This window comes from Entelurus aequoreus, linkage group LG22, assembly GCF_033978785.1.
Source record: "Entelurus aequoreus isolate RoL-2023_Sb linkage group LG22, RoL_Eaeq_v1.1, whole genome shotgun sequence".
Taxonomy (NCBI): domain Eukaryota; kingdom Metazoa; phylum Chordata; class Actinopteri; order Syngnathiformes; family Syngnathidae; genus Entelurus; species Entelurus aequoreus.
Genome location: NC_084752.1, coordinates 11,552,727 through 11,574,562, shown reverse-complemented (window position 1 = coordinate 11,574,562; position 21,836 = coordinate 11,552,727). Strand labels below are relative to the sequence as shown.

The following is a 21,836-nucleotide window of genomic DNA, read 5'->3' as shown; positions in this document are numbered from 1 at the left end:
TATTATTTATCTCATTCGCGTAAGAGACGAAGCAAATGTTCGCAATCGTCACACACACGTCAGCAATCGTCACACACGTCAACCAATAAGAATTCGGCGGGGGCGGGTCATGGCAGAAGTGCATTGTGCGTCATGGCAGAAGTGCATTGTGGGTCATGGGATGCTAATTATTGCTACATCCCTAGCTATTAAAATGGATCACATCAACATTGGCGGTAACTTATAAAAACTGAAAAGGGCTGAACTAAAATGGCACCGAAAAGGAAGTCATATACTGCAGATTACAAGCTGGACGTAGTGAAATATGCATCAGAAAACGGCGATCGAGCAGCAGAAAGAAAGGAAACGGCGCATACCAGAGGCGACACCGGGGAGGAAGATTTCATCGGATTTAGCGATTGGGAGTGACAGATTGTTTGGTAAACGTATAGCATGTTCTATATGTTATAGTTATTTGAATGACTCTTATCATAATATGTTAGGTTAACATACCAGGCACGTTCTCAGTTGGTTATTTATGCCTCATATAACGTACACTTATTCAGCCTGTTGTTCACTATTCTTTATTTATTTTAAATTGCCTTTCAAATGTTGGGTTTTATCAAATAAATTTCCCCCAAAAATGCGACTTATACTCCAGTGCGACGTGTATATGTTTTTTTTAGATCGGACTGGACCCTGGGACAGTCTTACTGGTCTTGACTGCAACAAAACATTACCATCAGCTTTATTATTTCCACTTACGGTTGCTCATCCTCACAAGCTGGCCATTTTCCTACCTAACCAACAACCTATACAGCCATCATCAATCACTGCAAATACTTTTCTAATTTTCTTAACACTGTCAAAAAAGACAAAGTACGTCATTTTCGTGAAAGTCTAACCTATTTTAGCCTCTTGTACTGTACTGTATTATTTATTTGAATGACATGACCTTGTCGGTATAATACCAGGGTTCCCCCTGTATGTATCTGATCATGGCGCTGTGCACGGCTAAATTGAAGCCGCCACACCTTGAAAATGTGGATTTTTTGTATGTGGAAACAAATTAAGTAATATATTGTATGAATGGATATGTAGCCTATATTATCTAAGAACTATTGATTAGTGATTCGCAGAAAATGTGGCCACTGAAAAACTTTGATCAGCCGTAAGCAAGACACACGCCAGTGTCTGGAGCCTCGGCGGTACGACAATCTAAATGTTATGTTATCACTGCACCTTTTGTTAAAGAAAAAGTGACAAAAAACATTAGAGGAATCTAAAAAAAATAAAAATCTCAACAAAGTACATTGTACAATAAGCAGCAACAATTTAAAAATAGAATAAAACAATGTTATGTAAGAAAAAATTAAAATGTTAATACTATACTTAACTGATTTGTTTTAAATGTATTAACACATTTTTTTGCCTTTTGAATATATAAAATAAAATATCTATATAAAATATATATATATATATATATATACATATATACATGTATATACATATATATACATGTATATATATATATATATATATATATATATATATATATATATATATATATATATATATATATATATATATATATATACACTACCGTTCAAAAGTTTGGGGTCACCCAAACAATTTTGTGGAATAGCCTTCATTTCTAAGAACAAGAATAGACTGTCGAGTTTCAGATGAAAGTTCTCTTTTTCTGGCCATTTTGAGCGTTTAATTGACCCCACAAATGTGATGCTCCAGAAACTCAATCTGCTCAAAGGAAGGTTAGTTTTGTAGCTTCTGTAACGAGCTAAATTGTTTTCAGATGTGTGAACATGATTGCACAAGGGTTTTCTAATAATCAATTAGCCTTCTGAGCCAATGAGCAAACACATTGTACCATTAGAACACTGGAGTGATAGTTGCTGTAAATGGGCCTCTATACATCTATGTAGATATTGCACCAAAAACCAGACATTTACAGCTAGAATAGCCATTGACCACATTAGCAATGTATAGAGTGTATTTCTTTAAAGTTAAGACTAGCTTAAAGTTATCTTCATTGAAAAGTACAGTGCTTTTCCTTCAAAAATAAGGACATTTCAATGTGACCCCAAACTTTTGAACGCTAGTGTATATATATATATATATATATATATATATATATATATATGTTTTTTATTTTATTTTATTTATATGCATCATAGCAAATCATGCGATGACGTCATATCGACCACGCCGCAAGTATTTTGGTAATTTAGGGGAAACCCTGACATTAACAAAATAAAAATGTCTTACATTACAGTCATGCTTTGTCAGAGATGTTTTGTAAAAAAATAATAATAATAATAATAATTTCCCTTGTGGATCAATAAAGTTTGTCTAAGTCTAATGTTATTATTTGATACTCGCACCTAAAGAAAGTTGGTGAATATGAGGGTGGGTGGGTTGGGGGGTTTCTGGCTGGCTGAAATATTGTGTAAATCATTTTATAACATGTTCTGGTCGAGTCCTCAATTACAGAATGAGTAGCAGGCTCAATATTACATTTTATTAATTAATAAAGAAGGTTAAAACATTGTCTTGCAGCGATATGAAAACCATTACCATGTACAACATGTAATGTACAGAATATCAGAAGCATTTATTCAGGTAGAAATATCACAGATTACTGCTGGGATAGCCGACCCCTCCCGAAAATGATATGTTTAGAGTACACTTATTAATGATGAAAAATTATACCTATCTGCGATTAATTGCGATAATTTTAAGTTAACTATGAACAAAATGTGATTAATTGTGATTAAATATTTTAATTGTTTGACAGCCCTAGTTAATACTAATTACTAATAACACAGAATTATTCTTCAATTAATGTAAATAATTGTTAGCTTTAAAACATATACATATGCATCATCAACAATTATGCGAATGATATGATGACATCACATTGACCACGTCCCTACCGCGACATGTAGATTTCAAGCGGGGGGAAACTCATTTGTATTTAACTCAGGATTAAAGATACACCGTTTTACATGTGTGCGTGTTGGAGTGAGAAACTCACCTCTTTGTGTGATGCTTCTACTTTGCTTTCTGACACGAGTATTTCTCAGAAACCTCCACTGCCGCTCCATCCTCACCTGACTCTGCAGGTCATGCTCCTCTGGGATCTGAAACACATGAAGAGATTAACAATAACTGACACATGTATGCTCATACATTAGTATGAAAATAAAAATGTCACGAAAAGGTTGTCATGTTAATGTACAAACCCCAAAACCAGTGAAGTTGCCATGTTGTGTAAAAGGTAAATAAAAACAGAATACAATGATTTGCAAATCCTTTTCAATTTAGATTCAATTGAATGGACTGCAAAGACAAGATATTTAACGTTCGAACTGGTAAACTTTGTTATTTTTGCCGAATGCAGCTGAGATAGGCTCCAGCACCCCCCGCGACACGAAAAGGGACAAGCGGTAGAAAATGGATGGACGGATGGATTAGCTCATTAGGAATTTGATGCCTGCAACATGTTTCAAAAAAGCTGGCACAAGTGGCAAAAAAGACTGAGAAAGTTGAGGAATGCTCATCAAACACTTATTTGGAACATCCCACAGGTGAACAGGCTAATTGGGAACAGGTGGGTGCCATGATTGGGTATAAAAGCAGCTCAGTCATTCACAAACAAGGATGGGGCGAGGGTCACCACTTTGTGAACAAATGTGTGAGCAACATGTTCGACAATTTAGGAACAACATTTCTAAATGAGCTATTGCAAAAAATTTAGGGATTTTACCATCTAAGGTATGTAATATCATCAAAAGGTTAAGAGAATCTGGAGAAATTACTGCATTTAAGCGATGATATTATGGAACTTCGATCCCTCAGGCGGTAATGCATCAAAAAGCGACATCAGTGTGTAAAGGATATCACCATATGGGCTCAGGAACACTTCAGAGAACCACTGTCATTAACTACAGTTCGTCGCTACATCTGTAAGTGCAAATAAAAACTCTACTATGCTTAGCAAAATCCATTGATCAACAACACCCAGAAACATCGCCGGCTTCGCTGGGCCCGAGCTCATCTAAGATGGACTGAGGCAAAGTGTAAAAGTGTTCTGTGGTCTGACAAGTCCACATTTCAAATTGTTTTTGGAAACTGTGGACATTGTGTCCTCCTGAAAAAAGAAGAAAAGAACCATCCGGACTGTTCTAGGCGCAAAGTTCAAAACCCAGCATCTGTGATGGTATGGGGGTGTATTAGTGCCCAAGGCATGGGTAACTTACACATCTGTGAAGGCACCATTAATGCTGAAAGGTACATACAGATTTTGGAGCAACATATGTTGCCATCCAAGCGGGATACTTTGTATTTTACTCGCCAATCAAAATTTAAAAACATTTTACAACCTTAGATTATCCATCATTCATCATGTACAAATCACTGCCATTATAAAGGGTTCAAAAGCATTTAGACAAAGGGTATGTATAAGGATACTTTTCAAAACCAGGACAAATATCGTTTACAATCAACAACTGCTTGAGTTTCCCCCATGGAAATAATTTGTTAGGGTTCACTCTAGTTAAAGTACTTTCAATTTACACGTGTGCAGTCCAAATGTTATCAAATATATATATATATATATATTTTTTTTAGAACAGAGAGAGAGACAGCATGTAAAAAAAACCATCAAATATTGGTTATGCATTTATTTGCATTTAATAAAAGCTACTGCACATCACAGTTAGGTAGATGCTTAGAACTTCTTCCTGGTATAAACTCTGAGAATACGCACACTCACAAAGAAAATACCACCACAGCACAAGGCAGTGTTTGAAATTATCTGTGGTGTCGGCGTTTTATAATCTAGTTTCTTCAAAATAGCTACCCTTTGCTCTGATTACTGCATTGCACACTCTTGGCGTTCTCTTGATGAGCTTCAAGAGGTATATATATATATATATACACTGTATGTATATATATATATATATATATATATATATATATATATATATATATATATATATATATATATATATATATATATATATATATATATACACACACTACCGTTCAAAAGTTTGGGGTCACATTGAAATGTCCTTATTTTTGAAGGAAAAGCACTGTACTTTTCAATGAAGATAACTTTAAACTAGTCTTAACTTTAAAGAAATACACTCTATACATTGCTAATGTGGTAAATGACTATTCTAGCTGCAAATGTCTGGTTTTTGGTGCAATATCTACATAGGTGTATAGAGGCCCATTTCCAGCAACTATCACTTTAGTGTTCTAATGGTACCATGTGTTTGCTCATTGGCTCAGAAGGCTAATTGATGATTAGAAAACCCTTGTACAATCATGTTCACACTTCTGAAAACAGTTTAGCTCGTGACAGAAGCTACAAAATTTACCTTCCTTTGAGCAGATTGAGTTTCTGGAGCATCACATTTGTGGGGTCAATTAAAACGCTCAAAATGGCCAGAAAAAGAGAACTTTCATCTGAAACTCGACAGTCTATTATTGTTCTTAGAAATAAAAGCTATTCCACAAAATTGTTTGGGTGACCCCAAACTTTTGAACGGTAGTGTATATATATATATATAAAATCAAACCTGATTAAAGTCGCCATTGAACACTAACTCTGTAAGAGAGACCTGTACAACAGTGGAGAAGATTCAGTTGACATTGAATGATTCAGGACTCAGAAATAATCGTGACAAAAACAAATTAAATCAGTTTAGACCTAATACAAATAATCATTGAGGCACACAAGGCAGAAGCTATAGCAGCGTTTCCACGTGTCAAGAACTGGGGTAAGAATTATTGTCAAGAAATTCATAGACAGCTGCATGGTACAAAACAAGCCTGCCAGAGGTAGGAAAAGAACGATTTCACATACTCTGGAAAGAAAGATAGTGAGAGATGTGTTGAAAGACCCCAGAACAATTGTGAAAACACTAGTGAAGGACTTGGCCAAGTCTGGAATTGTAGTCTCCAAGAAGACAATCACTAGAGCCCTGCACAGGAATAGACTGTGAGGCTGCAGAACAAGAAAAACTCCAGTCCTGCCATAAAGAAACCTTCAAGCCAGACTGAAGCATGCACAGGACAACCTAGAAAAAGACTATGCATACTGGAAGTGGGTCTTTTGGTCTAATGAAACACAACAAGAGCTATTTGGCCATGGAAACGCGGCTTATGTTAGAAGAAAGAAGGGAGAGGCATACAACCCAAAGACCCCGGTCCCCACAGTGAAACTTGGTGATGGGAGTATTATGCTGTAGGGAGGCTTCAGTAAATTTGGAACTTAGAATCTTGTCAAGGTTGAAAGAATCCTGAAGAAAGAAGGAAATTTGAAGAACTACCTCCAGAAGGCCAAAGTGAATGTTATTGAATGGACTGCACAAATCTCACCGACTTCAATCTTATCGACAATCTCTGGGGAGAATTGAAGACCAAGGTCCATGGCAGAAACAGGTCGAATCTTATATCCATATATGTGTGTGTGTATGTGTGTGTGTGTGAGTGTGTATGTGTGTGTGTGTATGTGTGTATATATATATTAATATATACACAGTCGTGGTCAAAAGTTTACATACACTTGTAAAGAACATAATGTCATGGCTGTCTTGAGTTTCCAATCATTTCTACAACTCTTATTTTTTTGTGATAGCGTGATTGGAGCACATACTTGTTGGTCACAAACAACATTCATGAAGTTTGGTTCTTTTATGAATTTATTGTGGGTCTACTGAAAATGTGACCAAATCTGCTGGGTCAAAAGTATACATACAGCAATGTTAATATTTGCTTACATGTCCCTTGGCAAGTTCCACTGCAATAAGATGCTTTTGGTAGCCATCCACAAGCTTCTGGTTGAATTTTTGACCACTTCTCTAGACAAAATTGGTGCAGTTCAGCTAAATGTGTTGGTTTTCTGACATGGACTTGTTTCTTTAGCCTTGTCCACACGTTTAAGTCAGGACTTTGGGAAGTATTATGCTTTGGGCCTGTTTTACTGCCAATGGAACTGGTGCTTTACAGAGAGTAAATGGGACAATGAAAAAGGAGGATTACCTCCAAATTCTTCAGGACAACCTAAAATCATCAGCCCGGAGGTTGGGTCTTGGGCGCAGTTGGGTGTTCCAACAGGACAATGACCCCAAACACACGTCAAAAGTGGTAAAGGAATGGCTAAGTCAGGCTAGAACTAAGAAACCTTAATTCTAGCCTGATTTAGCCGTAATCCTCCTTTTTCATTATCCCATTTACTCTCTGTAAAGCACCAGCTCCATTAGCAGCAAAACAGGCCCAAAGCATAATACTACCGCCACCATGCTTGACGCTACGCATGGTGTTCCTGGGATTAAAGGCCTCACCTTTTCTCCTCCAAACATATTGCTGGGTATTGTGGCCAGACAGCTCCATTTTTGCTTCATCCGACCACAGAACTTTACTCCAAAAGGTCTTATCTTTGTCCATGTGTACACACACACACACACACACACACACACACACACACACACACACACACACACACACACACACACACACACACACACACACACACACACACACACACACACACACACACACACACACACACACACACACACACACACACACACACACACACACACAGAATGACCTTATCGTATTGCCAAGCTGATGGCTCAAAATTCCGTGATTGGGGCATAATCAACAATTTATAATCCTTTCATGAATCAACAATTGCTGTGTTGCTATTGTGACTAGTCTGCAATCATTTAGCAAGGAAATGAGCTATGCAATAGAGTTTTGGTATCAATCCCGATTAGTAACACACTTTGCTGCAATGGATTGAGATACTGCTATGTCCTCTGGCTCAAGAAGACATGGACAGGCCCGTCTGAAGTTTGAAGTCAACACATGGATGTGAAAAGGCTTAGGAGAATGGGATGTAGTCAGATGATGCCAAAATTGAGATTTTTGGCATAAACGTGTTTGGAGGCAGAGAAATGTGAAATAAGAGTTAACAAAACATCACTTCTGTCAAACATGGAGGTGGAAACGGCATTGGGTATAACAATAAATAATACAAATGATTTCAAACATGTTATTTCAACAGTAAAATGTTAAATGACAAAAATGAGCGAATTGTGAGTCAACGACTTGGTTTAGCCTTGACTGCTAGTTAAGGCGTAGACAGAGGGGGATTGTGTTTGTGTCAACAAAACTACATGGGAAAGAGAAAGTCAACTACATCTGAAAAAGGAAAGATGAAGAGGAGAAACCTGTCAAAGATAAAGATATGTAGCTATGTCACGGCGGTATGTACAGTATACCATATGATGCAATGTCAGTGATACAATAATCTAACATCACAGTTAAAGGGGAACTGCACTTTTTTGGGAGGAGGGGGGGCATTTTGCTTAGTGTTAGAAATCCTTATATTTTATATTCACATTCTTTGCATTCTAATTTCTACTAATCGTCATGTTCCATGTGGCTAGCAATGCGGCTAATGGGAGCAATCCATTCTGCCTCTAAATCACTCTCAAAAGGCATCTAAAAACCGCCAACGATACTTCATTTAAGTTCCGTAACCTGCATATGAACCAAGCTGTAGCGACATTGTTGTTGTAAGAGCGAACACTAAGGGACTCTTTTTCTGGACAAGCTTTGGCATGCTATGGCATAAGCTGTAAGCAGCTGAATTGCTTTTGGGTTTGTAATGCACAACACAATGCGATAGGACACCAATCTACTGTATATTGACTGAAAAACATGAACAATCATATTACAGTATCTGTTAAGTATTATCCCACATTTTGTGTTTGTGCACAGCTAGCTCGGCAGCGTATGTAATAAAAAGCATGACGTGCTGCGTGTATCATGATCGATATTAAAGTGACTTACATGTTGGACATTTGTCCGTTTGGTCCAGGTGGCCGGGAATGTTTTTTGCCGGTTGATTTTGGTAAAGCACGCCATTTATGTCGGCATCGCTTGGCTCCGGGCGCCAAATTTGCACTGAGTCAGGCTCTTCCAACCAGCAGTTCACCCTCCGTATATTCAGGTTAAAAAAGATCATAATTTGTAGAAAACTAGTCGTCTTAATCTTCTATTATCCAGTCTGCCATAATTAGAACACACTCGCGTTTGATTCAAGAAGCAGGAACACACATTTGTTGCCGGAAGTCGGAAATGCTATGCTATGGTACAGAAATAAACGTGCCGAGGAAATAAGTTCCGGTAATGCTTAAAATTACCGGTAAATATTGTACATATTACATATTGTTATGAATGTGTTTGCTACTAAACGTTTGGACACACCTTCTCATTTCAAGGCATTTTCTTTATTTTCATGACTGAAGGCATCAAAACTATGACACCTGTGAAGTGAAAACCCTTTCAGGTGACTACCTCTTGAAGCTCATCGAGAGAATGCCAAAAGTGTGCAAAGCAGTAATCAGAGCATAGGGTGGCTATTTTGAAGAAACGAGAATATAAAACACGTTTTCAGTTATTTCACCTTTTTTTGTTAAGTACATAACTCCACATGTGTTCATTCATAGTTTTGATGCCTTCAGTGACAATCTACAATGTAAATAGTCATGAAAATAAAGAAAACCCATTGAATGAGAAGGTGTGTTCAAACTTTTGGCCTGTACTGTACATACTTGCACTGTGTATATAAAATGTTGGAGGGTTTTGAAGTTTTTTTTAGAGGGCTTTTAGGCATCAATGGTGACTCCCACTCGCAAGTTTTTTTTGTCTTTAGAATCATGAAAAAAAAAAAAGACATGCGTGTTCTTGTCTTTCATAATGATTGTTAATGATAGGCAAAATTCCAAAATAAGTGCAGTTCCCCTGATACGATACATCTAGGAGCAGTGCATTATGTAAGCGCCAACAGTGGGCGGGGCATTGATACAAATTGTGTGCCCCACCAGTAAAAAAATAAATAAGAGCTTCTTCTAAAAATAAAAATAAGCAAAGGTGCCAGTCTTGAAACCACATCTTCAGTGCAGTATGAGAGACACTATACATATTAGAAATACTTCTGTCTTGTATAACCATCAGTTTGTGTCGTTAGGGCCAGCAAGGCCTTCTCTGCTGGCCTAACATAACCAGAAATCATGATCATAATTAAAGACAAAAGTATTTTTTTATTTACTTTCCCTAAATATCTAAAAGTATTCATATTCTCTTCATGTCATATTATGTTCCTTCCAGTGCTGTTGTTTTTAGTTTTAGTTCGTATCCAATCAGAATTCAGCTAGCTTATGTACCAAATCTGCCCGGGGTCTTCAGAATCAACAATGCACTGCAATTGAACGGACACATACAGTTGATAGATAATTCCGATAGCCAATCAGATCACGAGTTGTTGTCAGTAAGGCCTTCTAGATGGCCTCACGTTGAACGTGGCATTTAAGCGTCCTATGATTGGATACTCATCGGGACCGTTAGCGGATGAATTTGAGGACACCAATCAGATTACAAGTTGTTGACAGTAGCCTATCTAGGTAGCCTGATGTTAACGAGACTGTGATTGGATACTCACTTGTCATTCCAAAGTGAGTATCCAATCACAGGTTGCAATTTAGCAGGAAGCAGGAAGTGTTGTGCTTTAACCCAGAAAGAAGGAGAACAAAAGGCTGATTAGGTGGCAGATATATATTTGCAAGGCCCTTTTGAAGAGGGATATTTAAAGAGAAACTACATCTAGTGAGACGATGTCGGCCAACCCCGGAAGCTAGCTCAGCTGTCCCGGCGATGAAATGGGGAAATGCCCGCCATTTCCACTCGATTCATCCGACTACGAGGGGCACCACTGGCGTCAAATGGGTGCTACGAATTGTGAGTTCAAATATTTTATTTCTTGATTTTTTCACGTTTAATATGTTTTTTACAATTTAAATTTTGACAGTACCACATAAGATATGTTTTAATTGCTGATGCGGGTTTATTGATTTTTAAATGCGCCAGAAAATAACCCGTTTTGTACACTGTTGATGTGTTTCAATGACCAGTAGTGCGTAAATATGCTTCTGTATAGTATTTCTCCAGCAATGGTCATGTGGTGACATAAATGATGGTACTTTGAGAGGTAATCATTGAAGTCGGACATCACTGAAGGGAAACACACAGCCCGCCACTGATAACCATAAAGTGATTCTCCCTTTAGAGAACCATGATGAGCACTCTACATGATATGTCATTGACAAAGCAAAAGAAAATTAAAAACATCTCACTATACTTTTACGATGCACATTTGACAGCCAGACAGAGCTACAGTACAACAGGGAGAGCAAGCGGAGTGACTTTCAAGTGTGTGCTGATCAAGCACATTTCAGTAAAGCTCCTCCATGTGTAAGGAATGCTAAACAGGGTGCACTTCTTGTGTCCACAGTATGCATGTTGAAAGGTGAACAATACATTCTGCATGGATGCATTTGCTGTGTGTGTGTGTGCAATAACACAGTGGCTTGATGTTTGTATCACAGACTTGCTACCTTTTGAGCTTTGCTGTCTGAGCCTGTTGGGAGGTGGATTTAGTAGTCAGGCCATTGTTGTCTTATTCCCATAGCTGGGGGAGAGCAAGGAATAATGTGTGTGCGTGTGTGTGTCAAGGTAAATGGCCGAGCTGATGAAGTGGTTCCCAGGGTTGTGTTCTGAGAAATTACCGATATAACAAATGGCCCAAGGAGTGTAAGCACCCAAGCATAATGTCCATATGTGATTAATTCACAAGTTAGCAGGGAACAATGGGATATAATGTGCTACTGGAGCAGAAACAGCTTGGCTGGTACCAAGTGAGACATCTGAGACTGAGGCTTTACCAGGTCGGGGACATAAATGGCCCGTTAAACTTTTAAAACTGGCCCACCCAACTTTTACAAAATGAAACCCCACAAAAGCTGTCAACGGCAAAAAGGATTTATTTTTATTTTTTTTAACTACAGTATTTTTCGGAGTGTAAGTCACACCGGCCGAAAATGCATAATAAAGAAGGAAAAAACATATATAAGTCGCACTGGAGTATAAGTCGCATTTTTGGGGGAAATGTATTTGATAAAACCCAACACCAAGAATAGACATTTGAAAGGCAATTTAAAATAAATAAAGAATAGTGAAGAACAGGCTGAATAAGTGTACGCTATATGATGCATAAATAACCAACTGAGAACGTGCCTCGTATGTTAACGTAACATATTATGGTAAGAGTCATTCAAATAACTATAACATATAGAACATGCTATACGTTTACCAAACAATCTGTCACTCCTCATCGCTAAATCCCATGAAATCTTATACGTCTAGTCTCTTACGTGAATGAGCCAAATAATATTATTTGATATTTTACGGTAATGTGTTAATAATTTCACACATAAGTCGCTCCCGAGTATAAGTCGCACCCCCGGCCAAACTATGAAAAAAACTGTGACTTATAGTCCGAAAAATACGGTACTGTAAATGTTGAAAAATGTTCACCTTTTCAAAAAATTCCAACAGCTTCTGAAGCTATACCAAAGACTAAAAAAATGGGACCCATTACCTCCCTGCTTGGCACTCAGCATCAAGAGTTGGAATTGGGGGTTAAATCACCAAAACGATTGCCGGGCGCGGCCACCGCTGCTGCTCACTGCTCCCCTCACCTCTCAGGGGGTGAGGGTGATGGGTCAAATGCAGAGGATAGTTTCACCACACCGAGTGTGTGTGTGACAATCATTGGAACTTTACCTTTAACTTTAGAGGTTCTATGCATTCTAGCGTCACTGCAGGACGAACGGGCTTTGAAAGAAAGTTGATCACAAAGGAGCATGAGCTTGTGTAATGCAGAGAGACAGAAAAACAAGCTAGTTTACTGGACATCTGGGTGTTTCTTAATTGTTAGTTTTTGTTGTACGTCTTGTGCATGTTTGTTTTTTGTGGTTGTCCAGCAGGTAAACAACACACAGCTGATTCAAGGAGGGAGGAAATCATCTGAATATCAGTAAGTACCGTATTTTACGGACTATAAGGCACACTTAAAATCCTTTTCTTCCCTCAAAACTCGACAGTGTGCCTTATAACCCGGTGCGTCTAATGTACGGAATAATTCTGGTTTTGCTTACCGACCTCGAAGCAATTTTATTTGGTACATGGTGTAATGATAAGTGTGACCAGTAGATGGCAGTCAAACAAAAGAGATAAGTGTAGACTGCACTATGATGGCAATATGACTCAAGTAAATAACACAAACATTTTATATGTTCCATTGAAAATATAGAACATTACACACGGCGCTCAAAATTCTATCAAAATGTTTTAGTACGACGTTGGTAAGCTATGAAGCCGCACCGCTTGATGGAGAATCGGAGCATTTAACATACGAGTATTATTATGGTGTGTGTATAAGGTAAGAGATATTATCTGCCGTTTTGTTTCGCAATATTATGCAAAAGCAACTTTTCTTACCTTCTGGTACCTGCTGATCTGTATTTGGGATCTGCATAAATCCTGAAAAATTGCGCGCATCCGCCGTTGTAGTCCGTGATGACACGGTAGTCGATAAGCTTTTTCTTTTTCCTCTATCTTCTTGTTATGGGACATTTATCCTCCGCTGTTGCCATTTCTAATATAAAGTAGTGTAAAGTTCTTACTTATATCTGTCAGTGAACTCGCCATGAAAGCGCTAAAACATACCGGTGTAGTGAGTTTACATTATTCACCCAAGGAACTTTAGTTATTAGAGTTTTTTCACAGGACACATTTCCGGTGTTGTTGTTTCCGGATGAGGAGATTCTGCTCCGTTAATGATTGAAGTAAAGTCTGAATGTCATTAAAACAGTTAGCTCCATCTTTTGACACTTCTTCCACTCCCGTCATTGCACGCTACACCGCTACACCAAGGATGACGGGGAGAAGACGCTGTCGAAGGTGAGCCACGTAAATAAGACCGCCCACAAAACGGCGCATCCTGAATAGACTGTCAGAAAGCGACTTGAAGATGGTCTGTAAAACATAATCTATGCAACATTTTGATCAAAGAACCACCATTACATGTTATGTAGACCACAAGGAAGTGTCTTCCATTTAGAAAAATAAATAAATAATATGACTCCTTTAATGCGCCCTATAATGCGCTTTATATATGAAAAAAGATCGAAAATAGACCATTCATTGGCAGTGCGCCTTATAATCCGGTGCGCCCTATGGTCCGGAAAATACGGTAGTAAAAATTATTAGTTAGTCTAATGTTACAATAAGAAGGGGATTAATATGGTCCCATTCGTCGCGGTTTATCTGACACATGAAACGTGACGAATTAGGGAGGTGCACTATCCACTCAAGCCACCAGATGGCAGTAGAGTGTTGAATATCTTCAAATGTGTTTTGTGGCATTTCCAACTTTGATCACAGCGTCACATGCTATGGAGAGTGGCACACTTTTCTAGCAGTGCGTTGCAAAATGATTAACCACCTTCCTCTCACGCAAGATCCACCCAAGAATGAAGCCATATGCATCCCTTCCCTACTGTATTTTCACTTCCTTTATTTTGCTACTTCCCTAAAGCTTAACATTCAACTTGATTTCCATACCAAATTCAACAGTGTCTTTCAAATGAACATTATTCCGCTTTTCCATTTATTGTCATGCAGACTACTAACTTATCTAATATTCAATCACATATTTGTTTGTTTACTTGCTTACGTATACCCTTTCTTTCGGCCCTTTGGCCAAATTTTAGAAACCATTATAGTGATAATTCAATTCAATTCCATTCAACAGCATGTTGAATATTACAAAATATAATTTCAAATTCATCATTATAGTGGTCTCTCAGAAATGTTATTTACTTCACAAATGTATCGAAATACAGTGGAACCTTGCTAGGTGCAAGAGGTTCCGAGATTACTAGGGCATAATACAAAACCCAAAACCAGTGAAGTCGGCACGTAGTGTAAATCGTAAATAAAAACAGAATACAATGATTTGCAAATCCTTTTCAACTTATATTCAATTGAATAGACTGCAAAGACAAGATACTTAAAGTTTGAACTGAGAAACTGTGTTATTTTTTGCAAATATTGGCTCATTTGGAATTTGATGCCTGCAACATGTTTAAAAAAAGCTGGCACAAGTGGCAAAAAAGACTGAGAAAGTTGAGGAATGCTCATCAAACACTTAATTGGAACATTCCACAGGTGAACAGGCTAATTGGGAACAGGTGGGTGCCATGATTGGGTATAAAAGCAGCTTCTATTAAATGCTCAGTCATTCACAAACAAGGATGGGGCGAGGGTCACCACTTTGTGAATAAATGCTTGAGCAAATTGTCCAACAGTTTAAGAACAACATTTCTCAACCAGCTATTGCAAAGAATTTAGGGATTTCACCATCTACGGTCTGTAATATCATTAAAAGGTTCAGAGAATCTGGAGAAATCACTGCACGTAAGCGGCAAGGCTGAAAACCAACATTGAATGCCCGTGACCTTCGACCTGCATCAAAAAGTGACATCAGTGTGTAAAGGATATCACCACATGGGCTCAGGAACACTTCAGAAAACCACTGTCAGTAACTACAGTTCAACGCTACATCTGTAAGTGCAAGTTAAAACTCTACTATGCAAAGCCAAAGCCATTTATCAACAACACCCAGAAACGCCGCCGGCTTCGCTGGGCCCGAGCTCATCTAAGATGGACTGATGCAAAGTGGAAATGTGTTCTGATGAGTAAAAAAATGAAATAATGGAAACAAAAATGTACATTGTTAGATGAATACTGAGTACTTTAAAATGTATCAAAGTGTAATTTCTTTGGGGCTGTCCCAACAGCATCATAACATATATGCAGTAATCTGAAGGGGTGTACACACTTTTTGAGGTAGTAGAAAATCATAAATGGGTGAGTGTTCCGACAAAACTTTTTTTAAAACCAAAAATCTGCATATTTTCCAATGCCACGAATGCTAAATCACGCTTCATGTAATATTGTGCTGAAAATCTTAATTTCCCCTCGGGGATTAATAAAGTGATTCTGATTCTGATATGCTTGTAATAACAAGAACAAGCCACCAGCTTTGAGAACGGGAACTAATTTTGGTCTCCCCAAATTACATTAATGCACACCATTAAAATGATGTGCTGTGTTCAGACTTGGAGGTGCACTCACACACACCTACAGGGTTTTGTATGCGAGTGGAGCTTTATGACAGCACTCCAAATGTTGCAGAGGCAGCATAATCTCCTCTGCTTTCACTCAGTCCTCACTCCCCTGCCCAATCACCTCCCTGCTTTCATCGCCTCCTGCAGCCTTTTCTGTCTTCTTCCACTGCAGTGTGCTATAGATTTACTTGACTTTTCCATCTTTGCATCTCCTGGCTTCTTGCTTTCCATCAAAATGTCTACTTCACTTCTCCCTCCTACTTCACATGCCAACTGCTTTTTTAAATATACTGTGTTCAGAATCTCTCCTCCCACAAACCTCACTCTTTTTGCTGGTAACAAATGCATGATCATTCTACAAAGATATTTAGAGATTCAGTTTGACCATTCCTCTGTGTCTCTTTTTGGTTGACTCGAATCATTCCTTCCCTGTCAACTACTCTTGCGGTTCTCGTATCCTTCCATCTGGGAACTACACTAAGCTCTTTCAGCTAGTCTGGTGGGTAGTTGTTGAACTGTTCAGAGACCAGCAAACACGGATAAGCCTTGGACGCAGTTACCTACTCTACTTTAGTTCCAAAAAACTAACTTTTGCTTGATCACTTTGTCTTTATAGCATCAAAGTGTAGAGGCTGCATCCCTGCACCATATGGCACGTCCATTTCAGGCCCAGACCCTCCCCTTATGTTCAGACAAATGGTATATCCCCGCCCAGCTGACATCAAAACATAACTTCTTCTCAGTGTACTGGCATGTATGTAGTACAGTCGTGGTCAAAAGTTTACATACACTTATAAAGAACATAATGTCATGGCTGTCTTGAGTTTCCAATAATTTCTACAACTCTTATTTTTTTGTGATAGAGTGATTGGAGCACATACTTGTTGGTCACAAAAAAATATTCATGAAGTTTGGTTCTTTTATGAATTTATTATGGGTCTACTGAAAATTTGACCAAATCTGCCAGGTCAAAAGTATACATACAGCAATGTTAATATTTGCTTACATGTCCTTTAGCAAGTTTCACTGCAATAAGGCGCTTTTGGTAGAAATCCACAAGCTTCTGGTTGAATTTTTGACCACTCCTATTGACAAAATTGGTGCAGTTCAGCTAAATTTGTTGGTTTTCTGACATGGACTTCTTCTCAATGGGGTTTAAGTCAAGACTTTGGGAAGTCCATTCTAAAACCTTCATTCTAGCCTGATTTAGCCATTCCTTTACCACTTTTGACGTGTGTTTGGGGTCATTGTCCTGTTGGAACACCCAACTGCGCCCAAGACCCAACCTCCGGGCTGATGATTTTAGGTTGTCCTGAAGAATTTGGAGGTTATACCTCCTTTTTCACTGTCCCATTTACTCTCTGTAAAGCACCAGTTTCTTTGGCAGCAAAACAGGGCCAGAGCATAATACTACCACCACCATGCATGTATGGTGTTCCTAGGATTTAAGGCCTCACATTTTCTCCTCCGAACATGTTGCTGGGTATTGTGGCCAAACAGCAAATTTTTGTTTCATCTGACATCACATTGACAAAGATAAGACCTTCTGGAGGAAAGTTAATTTTCAGTAGACCCATAATACATTCATAAAAGAACCAAACTTCACGAATGTTTTTGTGACAAACAAGTATGTGCTCCAATCACTTTATCACAAAAAAATAAGAGTTGTAGAAATTATTGGAAAATCAAGACAGCCATGACATTGTCATTCACAAGTGTATGTAAACTTTTGACCACAACTGAAGATGATAAAATGGGTGAGTTGGTGCTGGCTGAATCTCAACAAGTGGAACTTTCAGTGTCCTATCATTTTCATTCTAACCAATGATCTCTGTCAGCCTTCTCCAATAGTCCTCTACCAAGCATAATGGATTGCCTCCATCCCCCAGAGGTCAGACAAACACACAGCCCTGTCTGTTTGTGCTGTAAATGCACTTACACTGCTGCCTGTGTACCAAGCAGACATTTTGGAGGAAATAGGGAAGAAGATGGACTCGGGACCTCGCAACACTGCCCTGTGGGATGAGACTTGTGTGGTAAATAACCTCAGTGTAAGTTCCTCTTCTGGCTGTGTGAAGGGACTCACAATCTCAGGTTGGAGGGCTTGCGGCTGAACCTCACGGGCCGTAGCGAATCACTAAAAATGGAGGTCTTGGACGTGACTGTTTGGATAAGTTTTGGTGAAGCTGAAGGAGGTCAGCGTACACCGGAAGCAACAGAGCTTTGCAGCAGACAGAAGGATGCCAGCAAGTGTGAAACAATGGGGACAGGCAACTTGTCAGCGGGGTAACCAATTGCCTAAGCCAGGTGTGGTAAATTATACCGTGTGCATTTTTCTTTCATGATTGTGAACTTGCATGTATTTGTATTTTAGAGCAGGGCACGCTAGCCTGCTTTTCTCGAAAATTAGCAATATCACTGGTCTTTGAATTTATCGAAGAGTTGTTATAGTTTTATGACATATACATTATACAATAACAAATAGGAACCCCTGTATAGAATACATCTAAAGAGACAGATGAGCATGAAAAAAGTGGTTACTACCTTGGTGACTGGCTGAGCAAAGTACTTGGCACTCCAATCGCAAAGACCTGTCTGGAGGGTGGCGCTGATGTAGTTTCTGTGCCCACAAGGCTCGTCTCCGTCTTCAGCAGCCTGAATCGGCAATCACACCCGAAAGATGAATAACATTTTGTTTCGTTGCTAAAAACATGTCACACACCTTGACATACAGTAACTACAAACATTTCCAGGCTTTGGTTACCTGTTCTGGTCCCTTGTCAAACATCTTGCGAGTGCGAGGGAATTGGTGGGAGTGGGGTGCCTGTCCTCCAATTGTGGGCGTGTAAGGGGGGCGGGTGGCCGGTTGGTCTCTTGTGGGTGGTTTGGGCACTTCGTTGGTCAGACTTGAGCTGCTGGTGCTGGGCATGGGAGGAGATCCACTATTGGGAGACATGAAAAGAACAAAATTAAACTCAGTACAGTGCAGACCTCAGACAATCAATCACATTTTATTTATATAGCCCTTAATCCATACTTGCCAACCTTGAGACCTCCAATATCGGGAGGTGGGGTGGGGGTGGTGGTTGTTTGGGGGCGGGGGGCGTGGTTATTTACAGCTAGAATTCACCAACTCGAGTATTTCATATATATATATATATATATATATATATATATATATATATATATATATATATATATATATATATATATATATGAAATACTTGACTTTCAGTGAATTCTAGCTATATATATATATATATATATATATATATATATATATATATATATATATATATATATATATATATATATATATATATATTTATTTTATTTACATAAAAGAAATACTTGAATTTCAGTGTTCCGGTGGCTATCCATTAGATGGCAGTATTGTCCTGTTTAACTTCTCCGTTCATGATGAGTATATCATTTCGGCCACCGTGTTCAATGGAGAAGTCTGTTCTACATATTTACAGGCAACATACACCTTCCCCTTCGAACTGTCCTGGATGAACTGAAATTCTTGTTTCCATTCGTTTTGGAACTTGCAAGCGTATTTCTTCATCTTGCTCGTCGACGGCGTCGCCATGTCTGTAATTTCCTCGTTCTTCTGCTTCGTCTCCTTGTTGTGTGCGCAGTTGTGCACTCCACTCTCTAAAAGCCCTAGATGTTATGACGTCATTGGGCAGGCAAGCTGTTTATATTGTGGGAAAGCGGACGTGAGAACAGGCTGTCCCCACTCAGAGCTGGAGGGGGCGTGGCCTCCAGCTCCGGCTGAATACCGGGAGTTTGTCGGGAGAAAATCTCTGCCGGGAGGTTGTCGAGAGAGGCGCTGAATACCGGGATTCTCCCGCTAAAAACGGGAGGGTTGGCAAGTATGCCTTAATCACAAGTGTCTCAAAGGGCTGCACAAGCCACAACGACATCCCAGCAAGAAAAAACTCAACTCAATGGGATACAATGAGAAACCTTGGAGGGGACAAATCCTGGCAAAGAACCGTTAAAAACTCATTATTGATTTTAAGTAATTTATACTCTTATCCAAGAGAGATGTTGCAGTAATTTTGTTGTATTTCTTGACTGCAATGAAAGCTTTCGCACATACGCAAATATTTCATCCAACAATCCAAAAAACCCCAATATTTTATATTATAACTATTGTCAAACAATACATTTTTTAAATCAGATGAATCATATTTCTGCTGTTTGATTAATTGCAGTAAATTGCTTGCATCTTGAATACACTTCTTAAAAAAAGACTCCAATATTTTGAGATAAAGCAATTTTGTCAGGACGTTATTGGAAAATAAAAAAATTGAAGTGTAATTTGCAAGCAAGCACTCCTGTCAGATCTTCCTCACTCATCTTTGCACTGCAGTATGATCACTGACTGTATAACAACCTCAGGTAACACTAACAGTTAAGGTAAAGGAGCATTTGACGACAGAATAAATTGCTTGATTAATCTGCGTTTTTATATGATTAATGCAATCATATTTTATGATTATTACATAAGTTAATGCAGTCCATTTGACAGCCCAAATTAAGACTGACTTAAACAAGGTCCAGTGTGAAAACAATACAGGAGCATTTCATTTTATACCAATATTAGCACTGAAAACATGAAGCTTAAATGGAGGTCACTCTGACAAATATGACCACATTTTCCTGTTTGGAGCTTGGCTGATTTAAAGAAGTTTGTTCTGTGCTAGCCACCATCAGCTTGCTCTTTTTCTCTCCTGTCGTGTTCCTCACCCTGCGTGATGAATGTGAGTGCCTTTGCTGGTGGGGCTGGCTGGTGCAGACTGGGTGAGGGAACCAGAATCCAGAATCCTCTGAGGGCGAGTGTTCATCATTGCCTATTGAGACAGACGGTTTACATGCATATGAATTGTGTAAAAGCAGAAACTCATAAGTTTAACGATTAATCCAAATCATACTTTGGACACTTTTTGTGCTGAAACTGCTGTACATCTTTTATTCCCATTTGTTCATTAGTTTATGGGTCTATAGCAGGGGTGTCCAAACTTTTTGACTCTGGGGCCACATTGGGCTTAAAAAATTTGGCCGGGATATCTATATATATATGACTATTTACATTGTAGATTGTCGCTGAAGGCATCACAACTATGACACCTGTGAAGTGAAAACCATTTCAGGTGAGTACCTCTTGAAGCTCATCGAGAGAATGACAAGAGTGTGCAAAGCAGTAATCAGAGCAAAGGGTGGCTATTTTGAAGAAACTCGGATACAAAACATGTTTTCAGTTATTTCACCTTTTTTTTAAGTACATAACTCCACATGTGTTCATTCATAGTTTTGATGCCTTCAGTGACTATCTACAATGTAAATAGTCATGAAAATAAAGAAAACACATTGAATGAGAAGGTGTGTCCAAACTTTTGGCCTGTACTGTACATCTTATGGGGCCATATGTAAACCACAGGCTGTAGTTTTCCCATACCTTCGTTGCACACAAGGGAGGGTAAACCTAATAAAGACGTTCAAAGCAGAGCAGAAAAGGAAAGATGCGTGAAACTCGTTAATACAAATACTCATCATTTCAAAGAGCTGCTTTACGGATTTTTGTGATACAGCTGTGCCCTTTCAACTCGCTTCTCCTCACTTCCTCTGTCATTAGTTGGCGAGATCATAATGCTATTACAGCGAGAGCTGTGAAAGGATACAAGCATGAAAGAGGACGGTAACGCGAAAATC

General features: G+C 38.8%; 1 protein-coding gene across 8 annotated transcripts in view; it reads right to left on the bottom strand.

The window, feature by feature from the left end:
- rptor (regulatory associated protein of MTOR, complex 1) overlaps nt 1-21,836 on the bottom strand; it is a 401,659-nt gene that overhangs the window by 66,919 nt on the left and 312,904 nt on the right. For all 8 annotated transcript variants that reach the window (XR_009823861.1, XR_009823860.1, XM_062033466.1 and 5 more), the window contains 4 exons: nt 20,874-20,977; nt 18,880-19,057; nt 18,660-18,770; nt 3,035-3,140 (listed from right to left, as the gene is read on the bottom strand). Coding sequence is in view for 6 of the 8 variants with exons in the window: in XM_062033466.1 (XP_061889450.1) it covers nt 3,035-3,140; nt 18,660-18,770; nt 18,880-19,057; nt 20,874-20,977 (499 nt within the window). In the remaining 2 variants the exon portion in view is untranslated. The remainder of the gene's footprint in view (nt 1-3,034; nt 3,141-18,659; nt 18,771-18,879; nt 19,058-20,873; nt 20,978-21,836) is intronic.